The 24,791-nt window shown below is 38.8% G+C and overlaps 1 protein-coding gene across 4 annotated transcripts in view; it reads left to right on the top strand.

Annotated features, from left to right (window-relative positions):
• Positions 1-870: 870 nt before the first annotated feature.
• Positions 871-24,791, top strand: part of ME1 (malic enzyme 1) — a 175,513-nt gene continuing 151,592 nt past the window's right edge. The window contains exons 1-2 of one of the 4 annotated variants that reach the window (XM_057303923.1): positions 1,283-1,516; positions 2,199-2,226. In XM_057303923.1, the coding sequence (XP_057159906.1) occupies positions 1,458-1,516; positions 2,199-2,226 (87 nt within the window). In that variant the 5' untranslated portion in view covers positions 1,283-1,457. Of the gene's footprint in view, positions 978-1,282; positions 1,517-2,198; positions 2,227-7,586; positions 7,725-19,544; positions 19,702-24,791 lie in introns of those variants that run through there. The other 3 variants (XM_048219745.2, XM_057303925.1, XM_057303924.1) reach the window with 3 other exon arrangements.

Here is a 24,791-nt window from a genome sequence, read left to right as displayed (position 1 = left end):
ATTCATCCTAGTTTCGGAACGCTCACAAAATTATATACAAGATAAATGTGACCGTCAGTGGGCCCTAACACACCTGCAGCGTGACACACCTTGACTTTTACTTCAATTATATGAAAATAGAATTCCCACTGAAATCTAGAGACTCCCTCAGTGTCCTGGCCCCACACTGTCCTTTCTCCCGGTTCTACTCTGACCTCTCTTTCTGGGTCAAGGTTGGTTCTGTCTGGGCGTGGCCGGCCTCGGGACCCTGCACACAGCTTCCAAGCCCCTAGCAGGAAGGGTCGGAGAGGTCTAAGTCTCAGCCAGTCGAGGTCTTCTGCAAACAGCCCCCGAGTGCCCTTCGCGAGTGCGCCCATCCCTTGGTCCCGCAGCCGCTGTGTCCGCCGGCACCTCCCCAGCTTCCCTGGGACTCCCGCTAAGGGCCCAGCCCGGCCGGGGGCGACGGTACCCTCAGGGCCGCCGGGGCGGGCGGGGGAACCCGGCCTTGCCGCCCGCGTGGGTCTGGGGTAAGAGCAGTCCCTGAACGACGGAGGCGCGCCCCACGCCGGGACGCGCGAGCACAGCGGCGATCAGAAGCCCCGGGCGCGGACGGGAGCGGCCCCCACGGGAGGCCGCCGGAGCCTCGCTCTTCCTCCTCCTCCTCGCTCGCCGGCTCGGCTCATCTCCTGCCATGACTCAGCGATTCTCGCAGGCTGCCCGGCCGGGGACACCGGCTCCTCGCCGGCTCCTCCCGCCGCGCCCACCCCCTCTCGCCACCCGCGCCCGCCCCCGACCGCCGGCTCTTTCCCAGCGCGGCCGCCGCCGCCGCCGCAGTCAGCGCGGGCGCCGCCCCAGCATCCGCCGCCTGCCCCGCGCGCCGCCCGCCCCGGCAGCCCCCGCAGCCCGCCCGCGCGCCGGCCATGGAGCCCGCCGCCCCCCGCCGCCGCCCCCCCCGCCAGCGCGGCTACGCCGTGACGCGGGACCCCCACCTCAACAAGGTGAGTCCGCCGGCGCACCTGGCGGCCCGGCGGCCGCTTCCGCTCCGGCGCAGGCCCTCCGGAGGGTCCCGGGCTCGGCCTCGCCCGGTGCCGGCTGTCCCGGGGCGCGCGGCCCTCGGCGCGAGCGGAACCGGGGGGCCGCGCAGTGCGCTGGGCGCTCGGTGCCGGGCCGCCCCGGCATCGCGTTTTGGGGAAGAAGGTGTAACTTGTTTACAGTACTTGCTGGCTCCCCGAGGGCCAAGCCGGACGGAGTAGCACCGGCCGAGTGCGTGACCGGACCGTGTCTGTGAAGGTAGCAGGTGGGCTGCCCGCTCGCCCGTGTGCCGCCCACTTACGGTTCCACTCCGCGCGGCGAGTGCCGGACGCTGCTCCGGAGAGAGGTGGCCCTGCTGGTCCCTCCCGGGCAGACACGAGTTCTGGAAGCCGCAGATCACATCAACAAGCTCGCAGTCCGGGCCGCTCGGTTTCTGGAGCGACACGATGAAGAGGCTGGGAATGCGTGGTGGCTGGCTTCTGCCTTGGACACTTTGCGTGGCCTGGTACAAAAGCCTTGCCCTAGACATGGGACTGTGCGTGAAGCCATTCCTAGTTGTTGAATCTGGCCTTCTGGAAATTAAAACATTGTTTTTTTTAAAAGACGTCTTATTAAAATAAGAATTCAGCGTAGGTTAGAGAACCTTTTCAGATCCTGGTAACATTTCATTTTTCTTCACTGGTAATATAGTGCAAACATCTACTATTTCTCTCAAATGAAAACTACCTAATTTATAATTTTGCTTCTGTAGATACTAAGCAGTCACACTCTGTAGCCAGGTTTGTCTCTAGACTGTTCTTTTTGTGTGACTGTGCTTTTGACCTATGCTTCTTATTTAGGATATGGAAAATGCCATGGGTCAGCACAGAGATCGTCTCTTTTTTTTGGGTCATTTGGGTCGTCTCTTTAGCAGATACTCTTTTTCATTAGGAACTGGACCTCAGCTTCTACCTTCTGGTCACGTTGCTGGTGATTTGTTGATCATCGTTAATGGCTTGAAGACTTGTGATTTCTTTTATTTAATTGTAGTAGTGTGACTTGTTTTTGATTTCGTGGTGACAGGTAACTTTTACAAATACATGGTTATTTAGTATTTGTGTTCATAAAACATGAAATTTTAAACAGCTCCTACGTATTTTTTTTCTTCAAAATGAATTGCTTGATTTTTTCTTCTTGTTATTCTGCAGGTTGGGCCCTATTTTCAGTAGAACAAAGGTAAAATCTGATGTGACAGAACAATTTGTGACTTTCATGTGTACCTGCTTCCTGTAATTTACGACCAAGTAATGGGTTGTCCCTTAAGAAGGACTACATGAGCGGTATAACCTGTTTGAATTTCCTGAAGTCATAGGCAGGTGTGAGTGTTTCGAGTGGGTAGATGGAATAGGCCCTCACTGAGCAAAAGTCATTATGTCTTTATTGTTTGCATCAAGAATATATGTTCTTAAAATCTTTTTGGCTCCTGTTCACCAACAAGTATTAACTCCTACTTAACGATAATATCACGGAGATCTTCCACCAAGTTGAAAGGTGAAGGATACTGTGTTAAGAACACAGTTTTGAATTTATAATTGAACTTTATTGTCTGCATAGTGTCAAATTGGATTTAAACTCTAGTTCACCAAGTCTGGGGTGATGAATGGAATAAGCTTTACTTTTCTTACTCGGTTCTAAGATAGTTGTGTGGTGCCTCATGGAAGTCACAGAATTGCCTTTCATGTACCATTGAAACTATGGCTGTGGGACATACCTGATTTGCCCTGCACTGAAGATCTCTAGGCTTTAAAATTTTTGATAACCCAGGAATTTTTATTGACTTCTATGATAAACTTTGGCTAGTAGATCATGCCCTCTAAAACCCCAGCCCGTCATCTGGCTACATGAAGCCTCCTTCAGCCAAATTAACCCAGACTTTCATCGCCTCACCTTTTGGGTAACAGCGATAGTTTTGCTGGTTTTATTTTGAGTATTATAGTCTGTTCTACATGTAGATATGAGGAACATACCTTCATCAATTAGTGTTTTCTTCATGTTAGTCTTCTGTCATCCAACTATTTATAATAGTTCTTATTATGCTGAATGTACATCAGTCTTGTCAGGTTTACGGTCTTATCCAAATTGATCCCATTATTCCCCCAGTTTAGTCTTCCACTTGAAATATATTTGCAGAATCTCTTACTTAATGCTTTCCTTTTTGTCTCTGTGTAATTTCCTACAGTTAAAATGGCATTAGTTGATTTAATAATGATCTCTTTAGGGAAGATTTTCCTAATTATCTCAGTTCTGTTATCATTACTTGACACCGCTGTTTATATGGATTCAGTTGTATCATGTCATTTTGTATTTACTGCATTTTATTTTTTTCTTATTTTGATTGTCATAGGTTGGGAATCATACGTAGTACAGAATTTTGCTCACTGGGCTTTAAATAAATGTTTAATGAATGAATGAACCATATTTTTATTTCTTTTGTCTTTTAAACAGTACTCAGCTCTTAAAGCAAGAAACTTTTAGAGTGGTAGTTGGAACATTATTTTAAGACATTTATCCTGTTTAATGTAATTTCTTGGAAGTAAATTGCATTGAAATCTAAAGCGCATTTGACTCTCTGTACATTATACAACGTATAATGGATACAGGAGAAAAGTTGGAATTTGGTTTAAATCTGACCATCCATGAAATGATAACTACTTGCTACATAACCTTGAGGTGATTAGTCTTGATAAAATCAGGGTTAACAGTAGATGTGATCCAAATTAAAAAAATAAAGAATTGTAAAAACCAAAGAGAAATAAGGTCTTTCTTCATTCATAATATGATTATTAGTATTTGCTTATACTCAAATTACATAATTCCAGGTAGGATTTCATCATAGTATTTGGGAAAGTACTTCATAGTTACGAGATTCAGTGTATTTCTGTACATAGCCCAAACTACCTTTGAGGTGCTTTTCTTTGTGTTATATGTGCTTATCTAATTTAATGTTTAATGTTAATGATTTTTAAGGATACCTTCTGATTTAGATGAGTTGTATTTCAAATTTTTCCTTCAAAATTAAAATTCTACACATAATAAAAATCACTTATTTTTAATTTCTAAATGTATTTGCTTTGTTTCTCTAGCAGTGGTAGAAAATACTCGTCGATAGTTCTATCATAATTGTGCTTACATGGTTTCCATGTCTTTAAGATTAAATAATAACATGACCTACAAGTAAATCTCCAAAAGATACCATCTGTAATATTTTAGGCATTTTAACCCAGTTTAAGTTAGTGACTTATTAAAATCCATTTTTGGCCAGCATTATTAACTTTTAAATCTAAAAAATGAGCTTCTGGGCAAGTGCATTTGTAGATGTTTGTGTCTCAGCATGTCAAGACCTAGTTGGAGGTGTTGTCGGGAAAAGAGAAATGTCTCGTGACTATGAAGGAAAGATACCTTAAACCTCTTTTTCTTCCACGTAAACTATCCCAGAGTTAATCATCGAGGCATTTTTACCTACCGCAGTTCTCTGGAGTTGCCTCAGCGATGTGAGAAACTGCTGCATTATTTAATGGAATCCCGCTGATAGGAGTGCCATAGCGATGTGGACGTACATATAGGCCTCCATGCCTGTTACCTTGCTGCACTTCAAACAGCAGCGGTGGCACAGGGTAGCACAAAGTCAGAATGATGTGCTCGAACGAGTAGAAAGATGAGTTTGATTTTTGAGAACTTTTGAGACTGGTGATATGGAGTACAGGAAATATTGAAGAAAGTCTGAGATTTTTCATTTTTGTGTTCTAATTTCCTTCTAACTTTTGGGCAAGTACGAGAAATGCAATGTAATGGAATAAACATCGTAAGACATTGTATCTAGAGGAAAGCCTAAGTCCCAATTCTTCCATTTAGCAGTTGTGAGATTTTGAGTGAACTTTTCTTAACTAGCTTCAGTTACTGTCCCTACAAAACAAAGTGATAATTTCATTCATTTATTATTTTTTTATTTAGAAAATATTTGTTTGTTCAGAACCCACTATATACTAGGTAATATTCTGGTTCAAAGAATATAGCAATGAAGAAGATTCTTGTTGTGAGTACACTTATATTTCTGTTGTAATATGATTTCTGCCTTGCTTCTTCGCTCAGATATTGAAAAGATTATTTGAGATAGTGAATATTGTTTCTAAATTATATATTCTAAAAACAGGAGGTCTTTTAGTACTGTCATTATTAATATAGTAATTTCGTATAGAAAGTCTGAGTTCATAGCTGGAGCAATTATAAAGTACTTATTTTTTTTAGTATACTAACCCCTTCTCCTGAATTTTTGATGAACACATGATTGTGTTCCCTCTATTTTATAGTAAAAAGCAAAAATATATCTTCTCTGTGGGAGAGAAAAAAGATATTATTACCCTCAGATTCACGTAGCTGAGCTTGGCTGATGTTACATGACCTTTGCAATCTTTCATACACTTTCACAGAATGCCAGGTATAAAGAGTGTATTTGTGAAGAAATAGAAAAAGGAAAGCTTTTTGCTTCTCAGTACTCTGTTCAAAGTATGTAAAGGCTTGGAAGTATGAAAGAACTTGGCTTGGTAGAGAAAGGTAGAGGTATGCTTTGCTAGTTAAAATTATTGGGAGAAGAGGGAGTGAATTGCAGAGACAGGAAATTTAAAAGTTCCAGTGGTGTGAAACCAGCCTTTACTTGATTCTGTTTGACTTTGGAAAAAATCAGTTACTTTGACAAAACAAATATTTGTACCATTTTCCAATGGTTTTCAAAATCGACATGACCAAATACTGTGAGAGACTCAAAATTGCCCAGATTTGGCCTATTTGTTACTTCATTATTTTCTATTATTGAACCGACTCAACCAACTTTGATAGTATATAGGTCCAGAATAAATCATAAGATACGTTACAATTACATAGAACAAATTTGAAAATGATTAAGAAATTTTCTTACACATGGACATGGGGCCTAAATGTAAAATGGGGATGTTTGTATCCTTAAAATGATATTTAAAATATTTTATGGCTTATATGTTAATTTTTACTTGTTTTTAGCTTAATGTATATCAAGTAGTACATTTTAAACAGAGGATTGTGTTGCCTTAAGTGAATTTAGAGAATTTAAAATATCAATATTTTCCCTCAGGCCTTAAAAATATATCTAGGTTAGCCATCAATTAGACTGTTAGGTATTTGAGGCCTTTGAGTTTTAAGAGAGGGGGGGAGACCGTATGGCTTAAAGTTTTTATGGTTTAATCTGGTAGCTAGGGAAGTCAATACAGTAATGAATAGTCGTCTCTAAAAACATGGAAATCTAACTATTAAAGCTTTATACTAATGAATCCTACACCTAAAACACTAGGATTATTTTTTTAATCAGGTAATGTTGAGTGAGAATATCAGCAAAAGTATTACATGTTCATACACATTTTCATAATTGCATTATGAGTATCCCTGGGGTAGTTAAATTCTAAACTGCCTCACAAAGACTTGGAAATCTGGAGACTGAAGTTCTAAGACTCCATTATAAAATTAGGGCTAGGCCCTTTAAGCTAATATAATTAATATATATTAATATATTTACTACATTTGAATTGTCTATTCAGAGTCCTCTAAGAAGGTATTTTAAAGCTTTTTTGATTGCACACGTCCATAGTACATATATAACTGTAATGTTATGGGCTGAATTGTGCCCTCTGGAGGGTCATGTATTGAAGTACTTATCCCTAATATCTCACAGTGTAACCATATTTGGAGCTGAGATCTTTAAAGAGGTAATAAGTTAAAACCAGGTCTTTAGGGTGGGCCTTAATTCAATGTGGCCGATGGCCTTACAAGAAAAGGAAAGACAACGTGAACACAGAAAAGTCAGTGAGAAAAGCCTCAGAATGTAAGCAACCCTACTGACATCTTGATCTTGGACTTCCAGCCTCCAGAACTATGAGAAAATGAATTTCTGTTGTTTTAGTCACTTAGTCTGATACTTTGTTATGGCAGCTTAGCAAACTAATACACATATAATTGAAACAAAATATAATATAATACTTTGCTGCATTTAGTGCACTCTAGTAGTACCTATTCTATTTCCATTTTTAAAAAATGTGAGGGGTGTCTGGGTGGCTCAGTTGGTTGAGCGTCCAGCTCTTGGTTTCCGCTCAGGTCATGATCTTACGGGTTGTGAGATCAAGCCCCATATTGGTCTCTGTGCTCAGCAGAGAGTCTGCTTGAGATTCTCTCCTTCTGCCCCTCACCCCACTTGTGCCCTCTCCCTCTCAAATAAATAAAATAAAATCTTTTTAAAAAATGTGAATCACAACCCATAGTTAAAAAAAATTATGCTCTGTAACTTCTTTAAGTAGTGCATTCACATACCTAGGAAGTTATTAGGAGTAATAGGAGTAACTTTCTTTTCTGTGTCTTAGTGTCGCACATACAAGCCTCTAGTTTGCCTTGGCAGTATGGGTCCAGTCTCCTGTTTTTCTTTTTTTTTTTTTAAAGATTTTATTTATTTATGTGACAGAGAGACAGCCAGCGAGAGAGGGAACACAGCAGGGGGAGTGGGAGAGGAAGAAGCAGGCTCATAGCGGAAGAGCCTGATGTGGGACTCGATCCCGGATCACCAGGATCACGCCCTGAGCCGAAGGCAGACGCTTTAACGACTGCGCTACCCAGGCGCCCCCAGTCTCCTGTTTTTCTGTCTACATATCCAGTTTGAGGTAATCTTTTAAACCAATAATCTTGAAATGATGAGAACATTATTTTTTTTTTATTTTATTTTTTAAAGATTTTTTTTTAAATTTATTTATTTGACAGAGACAGAGTCAGCCAGCAAGAGAGGGAACACAAGCAGGGGGAGTGGGAGAGGAAGAAGCAGGCTCATAGCAGAGGAGCCTAATGTGGAGCTCGATCCCACAACGCTGGGATCACGCCCTGAGCGAAGGCAGACGCTTAACCGCTGTGCAACCCAGGCACCCTGAGAACATTATTGTTACTAATAGTGGCAGTTCTTAGTTAGTTAGCAAAACAATAAGTCCTTACTTGGTTGCTCAGAGCCGGGAAAAAACTAAAACTTGAATAATGAGCATTTTTGTAAGCATTTAAAATTTTACTTATTCAAAACCTTATACTTAATTTTTACGTATGGTAACTATAACAAAATGGTGACAGAATTGAGAGCAAACATATTGGTCATATTGTTGTGGGGTTGTCAAACCCAACAGTCAAGAAAGAATTCTTGAGACGTTTTATGGTGCTATTTGGTAAGTTTATTTGAGTAGCATGGCAATAGGACCCATGAGCAAAAGAGCTGCACTTTTGCTGTATGAAGCCGGTGGTTATATGCATGGTACTCAAGGGATAGGGGATGTGTGAGAAGTGTTAAATCACAAATGTCTTCTTTGAATTTCTACTCATAAAACTACTTTCACGAGATTTCTCTGGTGTTTATCATTCAGTTCGATATTAACACTCAGTGAGATATCCAGGCAGTCATGAGAGCCTTTAAGAATGTAGCAACCAGGGGTGCCTGGGTGGCTCAGTCAGTTAAGCATCTGACTCCTGACTGAGTCAGTGGCCCAGTCAGTTAAGCATCTGACTCCTGATTTTAGCTCAGGTCATGATCTTGGGATTGTGGGATCAAACCCTGCATCAGGCTCTGCACTGCAGGGAGTCTGCTTAAAATTCTCCCTCTCCATCTTTTTGCCCTTCCCCCCCAAGCATGTGTGTGCACTTGCTCTCTCTCTCAAATAAATAAATAAATCTTAAAAAAAAAAGAAAAGAATTTAGCCACCAGCATGTGTTTGATCCTAATTGGAACTATGGATGTTATAGATCAGCCTTCTGGGCTAAAGGTGAACATTTTCTGCTTCTATCCCTCATCAGTATCAGTAAATATATATGAGAATACCTCACCTGTTAATAAATTATTTTCAGATTGTCCCACAAAGCATAAGCAAATGATGTTATAGATAAGAGATATATTGAAAACAAAATGCTATGAAAAGACTAAAAATAAAGATATAGGAAAATGCAAATAGGGGTTATACCTGACATTAGACAATGTAGAATCCATATCAAAAAGCATTAAGTGAGACAAAATACTCTATAATGCTGAAAAGTACAATTTTGAATGGAGTTAAAAAGTAGTCAATATCTATGCACCAAACACAGCAGCTACCTTCATAAAAAAAGACCCTGCTACAGGATATGCAAAGAGAAGTAAACACTAATACTCGCAGACTTCAACATACTGCTCTCAGTGCAGGACATATCAAAGGGACAAAAGCTGTTTCCATATAGGAATTCCTTCCTCAAATTTCTCAGGAAATTTGTTTTACCAAATAATGAGAAACTTCACTTGAGAAATCGGGAAAATGGAAAACAGTATTATAACTATCCTTTGAGAATCAAAGCTTAATAAATAACATAGAGCTAGCTATTACTGGTTTGAAAGATCCAACGATGTAAGTCAAAAGGAAGAGCTGGAAATAGTGACACACAGATTCAGATGGTAAGGTTGATATTTCCTAATCTTTACAGATTACCTACAGATAGGTGAGAAATAGTAATGATCTAATCAATTTAGCTTGTAACTGTTGCCAATTTCTGATAATATCTCTTTTAATTTCTGTCTTTAGACCATTTATACTTAATGGAATTATTGGTATGTCTGGATTTCTGTTCACTATTTTATTATTAGGTGTCTGTTTCCTCTGTGTTTCATTTCTTTATTTCTCCTTTCCTGTCTTATATTATTTGAATATTTATTCCATTTTGATTTATCTTTGAGTTTTTGACAATATCTCTTTTTATAGTCCTTTTTGGTACTTGCTCTAAAAGTTACACTGTACATAAGTTTTCAGTCTACTTAAAATGACCATTTTACCAGTTCAGTTGAAATGTAGAAACTTTATTTATCGTGTCTTATTACTTTCCTCTGATTATGTTATAGTTGTTACATTACATCTGCTTTTATCTCCATACATTACATAGAATTTTTAAAAGTGAGATATGCTTTACATTTAGCATTAAATTAGCTTCAGGTGTACAGAGTGGTAAGTTGATATTTGTATATATTGGCAAATGATCACCACAGTAAGTAGCTAACATCTATCACCGTACATAGTTATGACAAATGTTTTTCTTGTGATAACTTTTAAGACTTACTCTCTTAGCAACTTTGAAATATGCAGTACAGTGTTATTAACTATAGTCACCATGCTGTACATTCATCCCCATGGCTTATTTATTTTATGACTGCAAGTTTGTACTTTTTGAATACCTCTACCCATTTCCTCCACCCACCTACTTCCCACTTCTGCCAACCAGTGGTCTTTTGTCTGTATCCATAAGCTTGTTTTTTTTTTTTCTTTTTAGATTCCATATGTAACTGAGATCATGTATATAGTATTTGTTTTTCTCTGACTTTATTTCACTTAGTGTAATGATTTCAAGATCCATCCATGTTGTTGCAAATGGTGAGATTTCCTTCTTTTTTATTATGGCCGAGTAAGATTATATTACATGTATATGCACCACATTTTCTTTATTCATTCATCCTTTGATGGACGTTGAGGTTGTTCCCATATCTTGGCAGTTGCAAGTAATGCTTCAGTGAACATGTGGGTGCATATATCCTTTCCATGTAGTATTTTTGTTTTCTTTAGATAAAAACCCAGAGGCAGAATTGCTAGATCATATGGTAGTTTTATTTTTAATATTTTGAGGAAACTCCATACTGTTTTCCATAGTGGATATACCTATTTCCATTCCCACCAACAGGGAAAAAAGGGAACCCTTTTTTCCACATCCTCACCAATGCTTGTTATTTCTTGCTTTTTGATAATGGCCATTCTAATAGGTATGAAGTGATTGATTGTGCTTTTGATATGCGTTTTCCTGATGATTACTGATACTGAGCTTCTTTTCATGTATCTGTTGTCCATCTTTTATCTTTGGAAAATGTCTTTTCAGATCCTCTGCCCATTTTTTAATTGGATTGTTTGTTTTGCTATTGAGTTGTTATGAAAAAAAATTTTGATGTAATAATGTAATGTTTATTTTTTTTATTTTAACTGTCATATTTTAAAGAATTTAAGAGGGAAAGAGTAATCTGTTACAGTTACCCAGATATTTGCCATTTCAGGTTTTCCTCAGGTATTATTTCCTTTTCATCTAAAGAATTGCCTTTAGCAGGACACCTGGGCGGCTCAGTTGGTTAAGTGCCTGACTCTTGGTTTCAGCTCGGGTCATGATCTCAGAGTGATGAGATTGAGCCCTGTGTCAGGCTCCATGCTCAGCACGAAGTCTGCTTCTTCCTCCCCTTCTGTTCCTCCCCTTCTTCATACATATGCGTGCTCTCTCTCTAAAATAAATACATTTTAAAATTCTTTTTAAAAAAAGAATTGCCTTTAGTATTTCTTTTAGAGGAGGTTTGCTGGAGACCAGTTGCCTTAGTTTTCTTTCATCTGAGAATGTCTTTATTTCACCTTCATTTCCAAAGGGTATTTTTACCAGTTTAAGAATTTGGGGTTGACAGTTGTTTACCTTCAACACTTTGAAAATGCCATTCCTCAGGTCACCTGGTGGCTTAGTTGGTTAAGCATCTGCCTTCGGCTCAGGTCATGGTCCCGGGGTCCTGGGATCGAGTTCCGCATCAGGCTCCCTGCTCACTGGGGAGTCTGCTTCTCTCTCCCCCTCTGACTCTACCCCCTGCTCCTGCTCTCATCTGCTCTCTCTCTCTCTCAAATGAATTAATAAAAAAAACTTAAAAAAAATATCATTCTTCTTTCTTCTGGCCTCCCTCGTTTTTGATGAGACATCTGCAGTCATTCGAATTTAATGCATGCAATGGGTCATTTTTTTCTGGCTCCTTTAAAGATGTTTTCTTTGTTTCTAGTTTTTAGCATTATGAAATAATTTTTCTGGATTTATATATTTTTAAATTATCTTCTTGGGTTTTGCTGAGCTTCTCGAATTTGTTAAGTTTACGTCTTGTCCCAAAACTGATAAGTGTTTAGCCATTATTTCTTTAAGTATTTTTTCTTTCTCCTCACCTTTTGGCATTGTGTTGATAAAAATGTTAGCTTTTTAGTATTGCCTCACAGGTCCCTGGGCTCTGACTTTTTTTTGTTTTTTTCTTTGTTTTTAATATCAGTTGATCCATCTTCAAGTTCACTGACTCTTTGCTCTTATATCTCCATCTGTTCTTGAGCTCATCCTATGAATTTATTATTTTAGCTATTGTATTTCTCAGTTCTAACGTTTCCATTTGGTTCTTTATACTTTAGTTTCTTGGCCAAGACTTTGTGTTTTCCCATCATTTCAAAAGATTTTGCCCTTGTGGATTTGGGGTATGGTTACAATAACTTTTTAAATTTTTGTCTGATAACTCCATTCTCTGTATCATCATTGATTTTCTTTTCCTTTGAAAGTAAACATTCTCCTGTTTCTTTGCTGAGTAGTTTTTGCATATATCCTGGACATATGCATATTATGAAATTCTAGGTTTTTGTTAAATCCCAAAGGGAGTACTATTCTTTTAAATTTTTAATCTTCAACCTGGTTGGGTCGGTTCACAAGTCAGATCCATCTTCTATGGTTTGTGGTTCCAATATTCCATTTTCAAAGCCACTTTGTAGTGCTATTTGGATCTGTTCCATCATGTGTACTACCCAGTGGCCAGGGTAGGATCTGTGCAATGATTTACACCATAGTTTAATTCTCAAATCCTTTGTAAGACAGGTCTATACATGCATAGCTCAGAGGTGAGTTTGGGAGTTCATATACAATGTTATGGGATTGCTCTCTTGAGTTCCCTTCTTTCTATGATCTTGCTGATACATTGTCTCCTTGAGACCCCCCTTTCCCAGCCCACTAGCCAGAAAACTGGGTCTTTAGTTTCTTTGCTTGGCTCTATACTTCCTCTATCTGCATTTGTACTTAGGGCCAAGTGACTAGAAGACAGAGAAAAATGCAACAGACATTTGATCCATGATTTTGGGACTATTGCTCTTTTGGTTAAAAAGAATGATTTTATTTTCTTACAATTTTAGACATCTGTGGTGGTTGTACTCCTGTCACCCACTGTGAAATTCCCAGGGGGGCTGGGGCTGGAGAGAATGGAAGATAGTAGTGGATTTCCCTCTTCTCAGACCTTTAAGAGTCTCCTTTCCTGATTCTTGGACCAGAAAAAGAAAGCTTCTTTTGGCCCTCTTTTTGTCTGCACTCAGTTGCACTTCTAGCTTTTTAAGTCAAAGCCAGTTGATTACAGATGGGACTGGACCAAAAAAGCCAGGCTGCACTGAAGGCAAAACTCCAGGAAATTCACTGTTGGTTTCGTGGTACCTTGGATTCTTTTTTCTTTCCCATTCTTATGCTGCCATTTACTTTTCAGAGTCTTCAGATAGCTGCCTAATGCAGTCCGTACCAGGTTTATAGTTGGGTTCTTTGGGAGAGACAAGATAAAATATGCTTACACCATCTTGCACAGAACCAGAGCCCTTAGACTGTTATTTTTAGGATGTGAATGTGTGAAACGCAGTCTAACTTGGTTTTTAGTTTCAGGGGGGAAAATCAGGGAATCTCTTCTCAAATATATATTCCCATTCTCCCCCCACCTCCCTGCCATTTACTGGGTACATATTTGCTATAGTAATATTAGTAAGAAAGGTCACTCTCTGGAAAATGGTTTATGTGAAAAATAAAAACAATATAATTTATAAAATTTCTATATTCTAAGGATTTAGAAAAATGCTTGGCCTTTTTAAAAAAGATTTATTTACTTGAGAGAGAGAGAGAAAGCGAGCGAGAACGAGAACGGGGAGGGTAGAGGGAGAGAGAATGCTCAAACAGACTCCCCACTGAGCAAGGAGCTGGACTCCTTGCTGGATCTCACCACACTGAGGTCATGACCTGAACTGAAATTAGAGTCAGACGCTAAACTGACTGAGCCGCCCAGTCTCCCTACTTGGCCTTTTTGATAATGTATGTTTCACTCCTGTTTCTCTTCATGCTGTGATGGAGAAAATACTACAGAAATTAGAAGGTTCAAAATTCCTCTGGAGAGGTGCGTAGGTTGTAATACTGGCTTATATCATAGCTTTATCTTTTAATGTAGTTTCCCATGGGACCTGGAATACAGTTTGTATTCTGTAAAAGTCTGTTGAATGAAACGAGGGATGGTTGCTGAAGTAACCTTTTATAGCTCTCTTCTGCCTTTCAGATGTGGCTGTAACCTCTCCACAGATCGCATCCTACATTGTGGGGTGAATATGCTATTGGGTGTGTGTTGGAGAATCTTTAGTAGGTATAGGGATGACCGGTGTATCATTTAGGATTGGGTTTTGATATATATAACAGCAATACCAATAAAAACAAATAATAGTAACTTGGGTAAGATGTAGCTTATTTTTCTCTGGCACATGAAAGAAATCAGAGCGTAGACAGTCTAGGTCTGTTTGGTGGGCCACAGAATCATCAGGAACATTGCTGCTCTTCCGTCTTCAGGAGCACTTTATGGTCCTAACTGACAATTGGTCTATAGATATCATTTGTATATTCCAAGCTGGCTGCTGGAAGAAATGAGAGAAACACAAGAATGGCCACTTTCCAGTGGGGTCAGCTCTCTTTAAGTATCCTTCCCCACATCCCACCCATCACTTCTACTTACATGTCATTGCTCAGAACTCAGCCAAAGGGCCTCATCTAACTATAGGGAGTTTGGAATTTTAGTCCTTTTTTTATACATTACCACCTCAAATAATATTGGGTCCTCTTACTGGGGAAAAAGGGGAGAAACAGATGTTATAGTAGGCAGTTAGCAGTCTCTGCCATAGCTAGAACGGCCAGAAACAAGGATAGAGATTTAACAAATGTAAGTAATACGTATGATTATATTATTCTTGGAGATTGAGATAAATGGTTCTTAATAGTTCTTAATATTTTTTGTAGCCTTACAGATTGACTATATAAAAATAAAAATACAAAAAAGTGAAAAGTTTGACTCCCTCCCACTTTGGTGCCCCAGCTAGTTTGTTCCCCTTCCTGGATGCAACTATGGTTTCTAGTGATTAGTATGTTTCCATTATATGTTAGAAGTATTGTATAAAGTATATATTTTTAAAGTTAATTTTCTAAGTTAAAATGTTACTGATTTTTTAAAAGATTTTACTTATTTGAGAGAAATAGAGGGAGAAAGGGAGGGAGCATTAAGCCAGGGGGAAAGGCAGAGGGAAAGGGAGAAGCAGACTCCTTGCTCAGATCCCAGGACCCTGGGATCATGACCTGACCCAAAGCAGACACTTAACTGACTGAGGCACCCAGGCGCCCTAAAACATTATTGATGTAGGGCATGAATCAGATCTGCGCTTAGTGTGGTGGCTAGGAGGTGGTGTTATGAAGACAAATGATGCAGTGGGGAGTATGTATGTGAATCTTACAGAGACAAGGAAGACAGATTGAGAATCAGGAGCCCAGATTGAACCTTCTGTCATCTGCCTGGTACTCAGAACTGAAAAGCTGTTTTCTCTTTCTTTAATGAGCTAGACTTCATATGGAGATTCCCCCATAGTGTTTTCACAAAATGGCATCATGAATCCGGCAAAGAACTGGGTCTTCCCATTACTGTAAGGATAAGGTTTAGACCTTTACCTAGCTAACAAGGACTGGCCTGCTCTGGTTCCTGCCTGTCTTCCGAGGGTCATCTTTCATCATTCTACTCATAGTCAATGTTTCCTTCCCCATACTCTCTCTAAGAAGCCAAGCCCTTCTGCCTCAGGGGATCGTGCCCTTGCCATTCCCTGTTTCTCCCATTTCTTCCAGCAGCTCAGTCACCCTGAGCCTTTCACCTGGTCAACTCCTACTTTTCTCCTTGTCCTTCAAATGTTATTTTAATATCACTGTTTGGTGAACTCTTTCCTTTTAAGCCCCTAAATTAAGTTAGATAGGAAGATTTCCCTTTTGTTTCCCCTGTACTTATCACATTGTTATTTTATAATTATTTGTGTAGCTATTCATGTAATAAATAGCCCGTTAAGCTCTCTATAGATTGTTAGCTTCATGGGGCCGTGGACCATATTTGACGTATCACTGTTTCATTGGCTTAGTGCTTACAAGTGTAAGCATTCATTCAACAAACATTTGGTGAAAAATATTTGGCGTGAGTGGGATGATTAATTTTATGTGTCATTTTAGCTAAGCCACTAGGTGTCCAGACAGTTGGTCAGATATTATTCTGGGTGTGTCTGTGAGGGTGTTTCTGGATGAGATTAACGTTTGAATTGGTAGACTGAGTAAAGCAGACTTCCCTACCTAATGTGGGTGGTCCTCACCCAGTCAGTTGAAAATCTGAATAGAAGAAAATGGCTGATCCTCTTGTGAGGAAGAAGGAAATCCCTCTTGCCTGAGTGCCTTCAAGCTGGGACATCAGTTTTTTCCTACCTTTGGATTTCAGCTGAAACACTGGCCCTTCCTGGGTCTTAAGCCTGCTGGCCTTTGGACTAGAACTATAGTGTCAGCTCTCCTGATTTCTCAGGCCTTTGGGCGTGGACTGGAAATACACAGTTGGCTCTCCTAGGTCTCCAACTTGCCAACTTCTACTCTAGGGACTTGTCAGCCTTCATATTTGCATGAGCCAATTACTTATAATGAATTTCTTCATATACGTGTTGTTTATGCACACACCCTATTTGTTCTGTTTCTCTGGAGACCCTTGACCAATACCAGTGACAATCTCCCATAGACTAAGAGGAGACAAAACATTTCTGAAAATCTCAACTGTGGATCTGAAGTAAGAAAGCCATCTTGTGGCGTTTCTGGGAATATCATGTTGACGTGTGAAGTATATATCCCTTGGAAAATGAAGCATCGTTCTCTGCAACAGTTCTTTTTTTTTTTTTTTAGGTTTTTATTTAAATTCCAATTAGTTAATGTACAGTGTAATATTAGTTTCGGGTGTACAATCCAGTGATTCAGCACTTCCAGACAACACCCGGTGCTCATCACAAGTGCCCTCCTTAATCCCCATTACCCGTCTAGCCCATCCCCCCACCCCCCTCCCCTTTGATAATCATCAGTTTGTTTACCATAGTTAAGACTCTGTTTCTTGGTTTGCCTCTTTTTTTCCCCTTTGCTTGTTTGTTTTGTTCCTTACATTCTACATGTGAGTGAAATCATGAGGTATTTGTCTTTCTTTGACTTATTTCACTTAGCATTATACATTCTAGCTCCATCCATGTCAAGATGTCATTCTTTTTTATGGCTGATTAATATTCCACTGTATACACACAGACACACACACCCCGCATCGTCTATATTATTAGTTGATGGACACTTGGTCTGTTTTCGTAATTTGGCTATCATAGATAATGCTTCTGTAAACATCGGGGGTACGTGTATTTCTTTGAATTAGTATTTTTGTATCCTTTGGGTAAATACGTAGTAGTGTAATTGCTGGATCATAGGGTAGTCCTATTTTTAACTTTCTGAGGAACCTCCATACTGTTTTCCAGAGTGGCTGCACCAGTTTGCATTCCCACCAACTGTGCATGAAGGTTCCTTTTTCTCCACAGTCTCACCAACACCTGTTATTTCTTGTGTTACTGATTTTAGCTATTCTGAGATGTGTGAGGTGTTATCTCATTGTAGTTTTGATTTGCATTTTCCTGATGATCAGTGATGTTGAGCATCTTTTCATGTCTGTTGGCCAGCTGTATGTCTTTGGAAAAATATCTATTCATGTCTTCTGCCCATTTTTAAAAAGGATTTTATTTATTTATTTTAGAGAGGGGGAGGGGCAGAGGGAGGTGGAGAGAGAAAATCTCAAACAGACTCCCCACTGAGCATGGTCTCTCCCTGCCCCAGCATGGGGCTCAACGCAGGTCTCGATCCTACAACCCTCAGATCATGACCTCAGTCAAAATCAAGAGTCAGATGCTTAACTGACTGAGCCACCCAGGCGCCCCTCTCCTGCACATTTTTTAATTGGATTATTTGTTTTTTTGAAGTTGAGGTTTGTAAGTTCTTTATAGATTTTAGATACTAACCCTTTATCAGATACATCATTTGCAAATGTTTTCTTCCATTCCATAGGTTGCCTTTTAGTTTTGCTGATTTTTTTCCTTCACTGTCTGAAACAGTTCTTGAAACATTTTGTACCAAAGTCCCCTTTGGAAATTTGGTGAAGTCCATGGCCGCCTTAAAGCAGTGGTTTCAGATAAATAGAATGCATAGTGTTATAAAAGAAAATAAGTATGATATAGGTATCAAAATATTAAAAAATAAATGTGATATTATAAGATATATTCCTCTTTATGAAAGACTTAAATCGCAAGATAATATATTTGAATGTGAGTAATTTAAAGTAAAATTTCATTTATTAGAGAGATTGGTATGAAGGTTGTTGACATGACTAGCTTGTGTGCCTTTTCATGTTATAAAACAACCTTATTGTAGGTCTAAAATTACTGTAATTTCAAAGTAATGATAAACGTAAATGTTATTTCAAGATATATGCCAGAAGTTTAATATGATAAAAAATATTATTTCAATTTATGACAGTCACAGGAACTACTATTTCTTTTGTCTATTATCTTCTTTTACAGTGGAAGGAAATACAAAGTTTCACAGTGAAAAACGATGCTCACATGTATTTGTGTATTTATTTATTTACGATTTTATTTATTTATTAGAGAGCATGCGCCCGTGTGTGTGTGAGCAGGGAAGGGGCAGAAGGAGAAGGAAAGAATCTCGAGCAGATTCCACACTGAGCATGGAGCCCCACTCGGGGCTTGATCTCACAACCCTGAGACCATGAACTTAGCCAAAACCAAGAGTCAGAAAGTTAACTGAGCCATCCAGGCGCCCCAAGATGCCCACATTTTAAGACTCCTGAATTGTATATATTGATTCCTTAAGTGTCTGTGGTTAGGTCCATGTGTGAAAGTGATATGCATTCAGTAGAAACTGTATTTCGAATTTTGAATTTTGATCTTTTCCTGAGCTAACGATATGTGGTGCGACCCTCTCTTGTGATGCTAGCAGTGGCAGCCAGCTGCAGCTCCCAGGCAGCCACGTAACCACAAGGGTGAACAGCTGGTACACTTACAGCCATTCTGTACCCATAAGTCTGTTCTTTCACTTGCAGTATAATGTTCAATCAGTTACATGAGGTATTAGGTACTTATTTATATAATAGACTTTGTGTTAGATGATTTCGGCCAACTGTAGGCCAATGTAAATGTTCTGAGCACATTTAAGGTACGTTAGACTAAGCTGTGATGTTTGGTAGGTTAGACGTATTAAATGCATTTTCGACTTCATAGTATTTTCAGTTTACGAGGGGTTGATTGGGAGGTAACCCCTTTGTAAGTTGAGGAGGGTCTGTACATCGAACTGAACTACATGGAAATGAAAAGTTGTTTCAGGTTCATATGTTCATCCATTTGTTTATTTAAAACTTATTGAGGCCCTGCTCCATCTCGACATTTTATCAGGTGCTATTCAAATATGAATATCATATTTCCTGTCCTCTAGAAGCACCTAGACCTTGGGGTAAAACAGCACTTCCGCAGAAATAATGAAGTATGAGAAGTTGCATGATAGAGGTACTTGATGCTTTGGGAGGACACTGGAGGACGCCTCGCTAATCCAGAGAGGAGGAGGAAAAGACTCCTCCTCCTCATCGTTCAGGAAGAGGCAAGGGACATTTACAAATTCGTGGGTAACTTCATGTTCAGTTGCCATCTAATTTTCATACGCTGTAGATTCTTCGACTAGCTCAAAGAATTAAGAAATCAGAGTCACAATACATGATTATCTTGTAATCCCAATGCTTCTGGTTCACTCTGTGATAATCACTACACGCAGTATCATAGGCATATCTAGAATGGTGTAAATGTGCACGTGATTTTTTAGGGCCTCTACTGGCAATCAGTATTACCCATTTGATTTAGATTATTCATACACATTTCAATCCAAGACATGAGATTTGGCTTTTTTATTACTTGTGTGCATTGGTAGTTTCAGTAGTTTACTAACAATTACCAGTCTGCTTACCTCCAGTCTACTTACTTAACAGGTACTTTACTGATTTGGTGAGCTTCCTTGGGCACACCGGCATTCCATCTGCTGAAATAATTTTAAACTCTTTTTTTTTTTTTTTAAGATTTTATTTGGGGGAGGGGGCACGCCTGTAATGGGGGGAGGGGCAGAGGGAGAGGGAGGAGTAGGCTCCCAGCTGAGCAGGGAGCCTGCCACAGGGCTTGATCCCAAGACCCCCAGATTTCCACCCCAGCTGAAGGCAGATGCTTAACCAACTGAGCCACCCAAGTGTCCCAAGAATTTAAAAATCTTATTAATGATTTGAAGAGCTATGTTTGAAAAATGTAGTATTAACATTGATGGTTAATAAGTCCTCAGCTTTTAAGGAATCTATATAAAGACTAGTAATTTGAGTTTTAAGTGAGAAATACTTAAACTATTTAATTAAACCTCTGATCCAATATTTTAAAAATCCATTTGGTCTCTTAGGTAGAGATGCTCTTTCTTTTCATTAATTAAGCAAACATGTCACTTAAACTACAAAATAGTTATACTTGCTGATATCCTGTAATACCTAGATGAAATGATTTTTAGGTGTTATGGTTATGATATTTTGCTGTAAATTTTAGGGTATCTAGGGCCAAGTATATTTTATTTATTTATTTTAATTTAAACTCAATTAATTAACATTTAGAGGTAGAGTTTGGTGATTCATCAGTTGCATATAACACCCAGTGCTCATTACATCAAATGCCCTCCTTAATGCCTATCTTCCTTAATGCCCAGTTACCCCATCCCGCCACCCCTCACTCCAGCAACCCTCAGTTTGTTTCTTGTAATTAAGAGTATCTTATGATTTGTCTCCCTCTCTGATTTCATCTTATTTTATTTTTCCCTCCCTTTAGGGCCAAGTGTATTTTAGATTTATTTTTGTAATCATTACTTCTACCAGTTTCAATTACTCTATATAAACTATGAGTAAAAATTAATTGCTGTGTAATGGCACCAAATATTTTTCTTAAAGAAGCTGTTGTTAATATATTATTGATTTTAAATTATTGATTTTCTGCTTCTTAAAGGAAACAGTCACTAGAGAATTTGGTTGCACAGCTGAATGCATGCAAAATAATCATTTAAAAACTTTACTTTGGAAATGTGTATGCCATCTGGCTGATTAATTTTTTGAAGAAATGAGGTTATATACACCAGGAAAGTTCTAGGGGTCATTAGCTATATTGTTAATTAGAATTAAAAAAATCAGTTTCGAAGAACAGTATTTGGCATTCTGGAAGACTTGGGGGAAGGAACCCTTTAATATACGTCCAGGACAAATTAGAATCACTTTTCTCTCTGTAGTTAAAGAATATGCTTGTAAACTACGTTAATACATTTGAAAATGTTGACATTTAAAGCTAAAGCTCACTTTGATCTCTTTATTTCAGAATTATAAATAATACAAACATTACAATAAATCATTTTATAATGAATTATTCATTGACAGATTACCTAGAGATTTTTTGAGTTGATTACTTTGAGTCCTTATTCAGGAGAAAAACAAGGCAAATAACTGAAGCTTATGGCAAACATTAAAGATGGTTAGCGTGGAATTCAGATTGTATGTGTTCTGTTTTTAAGGTAATCATTTCTGATGAATTACTCAGGACAAAGTTTCTTTCTCAGGTGCAAACACAGTTTCTAATACGTCTCTTTGTTATGCCAGGAATTTTGTTTTCGTTTCTGCTTGATAGTCTCAGTTTTCTCAAGAAGATATACATGGATCAATTAGTAGAACCCAGAAGAATAGTTGTCCTGTCTGGGTCCTCAGCAGTGAAACAGCATACCATTCTGCTGTCTAGGGATCTGGTCCAGAAGGTTTTATAAGAAGGAGGGAAAGAAAAAGAAAGATAGAAAATGAGAAAACCAGGGTTGAAATTAGAGTGTATGAGAAAGCTTTTAGGGAATTAGAATTATAGGTGGTCTGGAAACTTAATATATGTATAGAAATCTAAACTTTTTAACCGTATGAAAGACTCAGAAGAAATCAAATGAAAGAAGCTGCATGTATAGTTTGGATACACTATTCTTTGTTGAATAGCCTCACAGCATAACTGTAAGGTAAAAATTCTTTGAAACAGGTATTTGTTACATCAGCTTTTAATGAGGAGCATGTATTAGGCTAGTGTTTCACTGTATTAAGCTAGTATTTAATAAGGAGAATGTATTAAGCTACTCTTTTTAATTTCTACAAAATATATATGAATACGTATCTGTTAGTATGAAAAAATGACAGATAGAGCCAGGATTATTAAATGGTTCAAAATTCTATTTATTGTTTCTCCAAATACTTCTGGGAAGCTTCTGGTTGGTAGGTATCACACTGATGCGTCATTCTTAAAAACTGGTTTAAACGAAATCTTGTCATATATATTTTTAAATTTTCAGGGATTTTAAGGTTTAAGTTTGCTTACTCATTGACTTTTTTCTAATTCATAAAGGGTAGTAATAGAATATGAACCTAATCATAGGACTTTAACTTGGCCCAGTTCCCCAAATTTTTAAGCCCTAGTTCTTTTGTTTTTGGTGGTTATTGTTTAAGACTTGAATTGACACTTTATTATGCCATAGAATATTTGGCTAACAGTATGTGGGTGTTTGTAGTTACTAACCATCAAAGGATAGCAAAAGATAGCCAGATGGCATTGTCATTTACATGGCAAAAGGTGCAGGAGACCTGTTAGTTCAGATCAACATTGGGAAATTAGTTAAAAGAAGGACTAATATACCAATAAATGATTAAGTGCCATTATTAAGTGAATGCAGGAACATATGTTAGTGCTTCTGATAATAAGCCTTATTCTCAGAATATTGATAATTTTGATTATTATTTTGCAGATAGATTTTCAAGGCATAATATTCAGAAATTTACTACTTTTTGCATCATATATTTTTGAGATTTTTAACTTTATTCTAGTTTTTTCCCCATTTTTAATTTCCACATTTTTCATTTTAAGCTAGACAGAAATCTGTTGAATTTTCTTTCTTTTTCAAATACATTACTGTATATAATTCTCTTTTATTCCAGAGTTATTCATGACATTTTGCTTTAAATGATCAGTCTTCCCAGTTATATCTTTAATAAGTGAAGTATACTTTCCATTTTATCATTACTTTTTTATAAAAATATCCCTTTTTTGTTCCTTTTAATTTTATTTATTTACTTATTTATGTGTATATTTACTTATTTTGGGTGGGGAGAGTCAGAGGGAGAGGGAGAGAGAGAATCGTAAGCAGTCTCTGTACCCAGCATGGAGCCTGACGTGGGGCTCAATGTCACAACCCTAATATTGTGACCTGAGTCGAAATCAAGAGTTGGTCGCTTAACTGACTGAGCCACCCAAGTGCCCCAGTTCTTATTAATTTTAAACTTAATTTACCAAGAATTAATATTTTAATCAGTTTCCTGAGCAGTAATTTTACTGTTTTAAAAAATTTTAATATTTCTCTAAAATTAAATATTTAAAGGTTTCTATTTTATTTATGCAGCAAATTACGGAATTTTAGTTTTATCAGGTGCTTTTCTAAGCACTAAGGATGAAGCAGTGAAAAAAAATAACAGACAAAATTCCCTGACCTCATGGACTTTGCATTCTGATTGGGGGACACAGACCACAGATAAAAGAGAAAGTGGCATGCAAAAGGTTTTAGCAATACCATGAGTGTCTCCTGGTGCCTGCTGGAACTCCTAGGCAAAGGACTGACAGGCTGCGCTGTCTGCTCTCCCCAGGCATGCAGGAGAGGGTGGTGGGGCCAGGCGCAGCTGAACACACCAGATTATCCTTTCGGAAAGGGCCCATCCAGCTAGTGAGGAGCAGAGCAGCTCCAGAGGACCCCCAACTGAACACATAACAATGGGGGCTTTTGCAGTCATAAGAGTGGCTACTATTGGCAAAAAATATCTGGGAACTGGACACCACGTGTGCTGATAGCACTTGGAGACCTTCCTTGAAGTCAAGATTGTAAAGTTTCTTGTTCTGGAGGTTCCAGAGCCATTGGTCCCAGCTAGCCCTTGTAGGCAATTTAGAGAGATCCACTAGGGGTCATCCAGTGGATGAATCTATTTTTCTTTCTTCAGGCTGACCCCTGACCCAGGAGTTGAATCAAACATAAAGCTTTCCACCAGTGATGTGAATTAATGGGCCTAAACATTTAAACAATTAGAAGAAAGAGTTGTTTGTTGACCTCCTCCACCTACTTTCTGAGGTTGGACGGGTCATCTACTTCTGGGATGAATCAAATTGTCTTTTTCCCAGAGTAATATTCAGGAGTCACTATTCTGCCATTGCAAGAAACTTTTCAGGGGCAGAGGAGGATGGCTGGCTGTAGAATCACCCAATACAAAGTTAGTGAGCACACTTCTACCATTCAGGTTGTCTAAGAAGCATCAGGCGTGGTGACAGTGAGTGAACCCAACCATCATCATGTTGGTGCACTTTTGCCAGACCCAGGAGTCAGTCTACTCAGAGAAGCCTCTTGGGCTTCGGTGGCTCCAGGGGGGAGTCATCTTCAGGGGAACTGCTCATCCCATTCTCCCAGATTAATGACTGCTGGGGTTTCTCTGCTATTACTTGACTTCATATTATGTTCCAGCTGATCTCTTCGGTCCAGTCTGGACTTTTTTCATCAATCAGTCAGTTGTATTTCGTTGCTTGTTTGCAAACCTCATGTTTTATACAGTGTTCATGTAA

Source organism: Ursus arctos, unplaced genomic scaffold, assembly GCF_023065955.2.
Source record: "Ursus arctos isolate Adak ecotype North America unplaced genomic scaffold, UrsArc2.0 scaffold_29, whole genome shotgun sequence".
In the NCBI taxonomy this organism is placed as follows: Eukaryota; Metazoa; Chordata; class Mammalia; order Carnivora; family Ursidae; genus Ursus; species Ursus arctos.
Note: the sequence above shows the minus strand (reverse complement) of the source record. Positions and strands in the feature narration are given on the sequence as shown.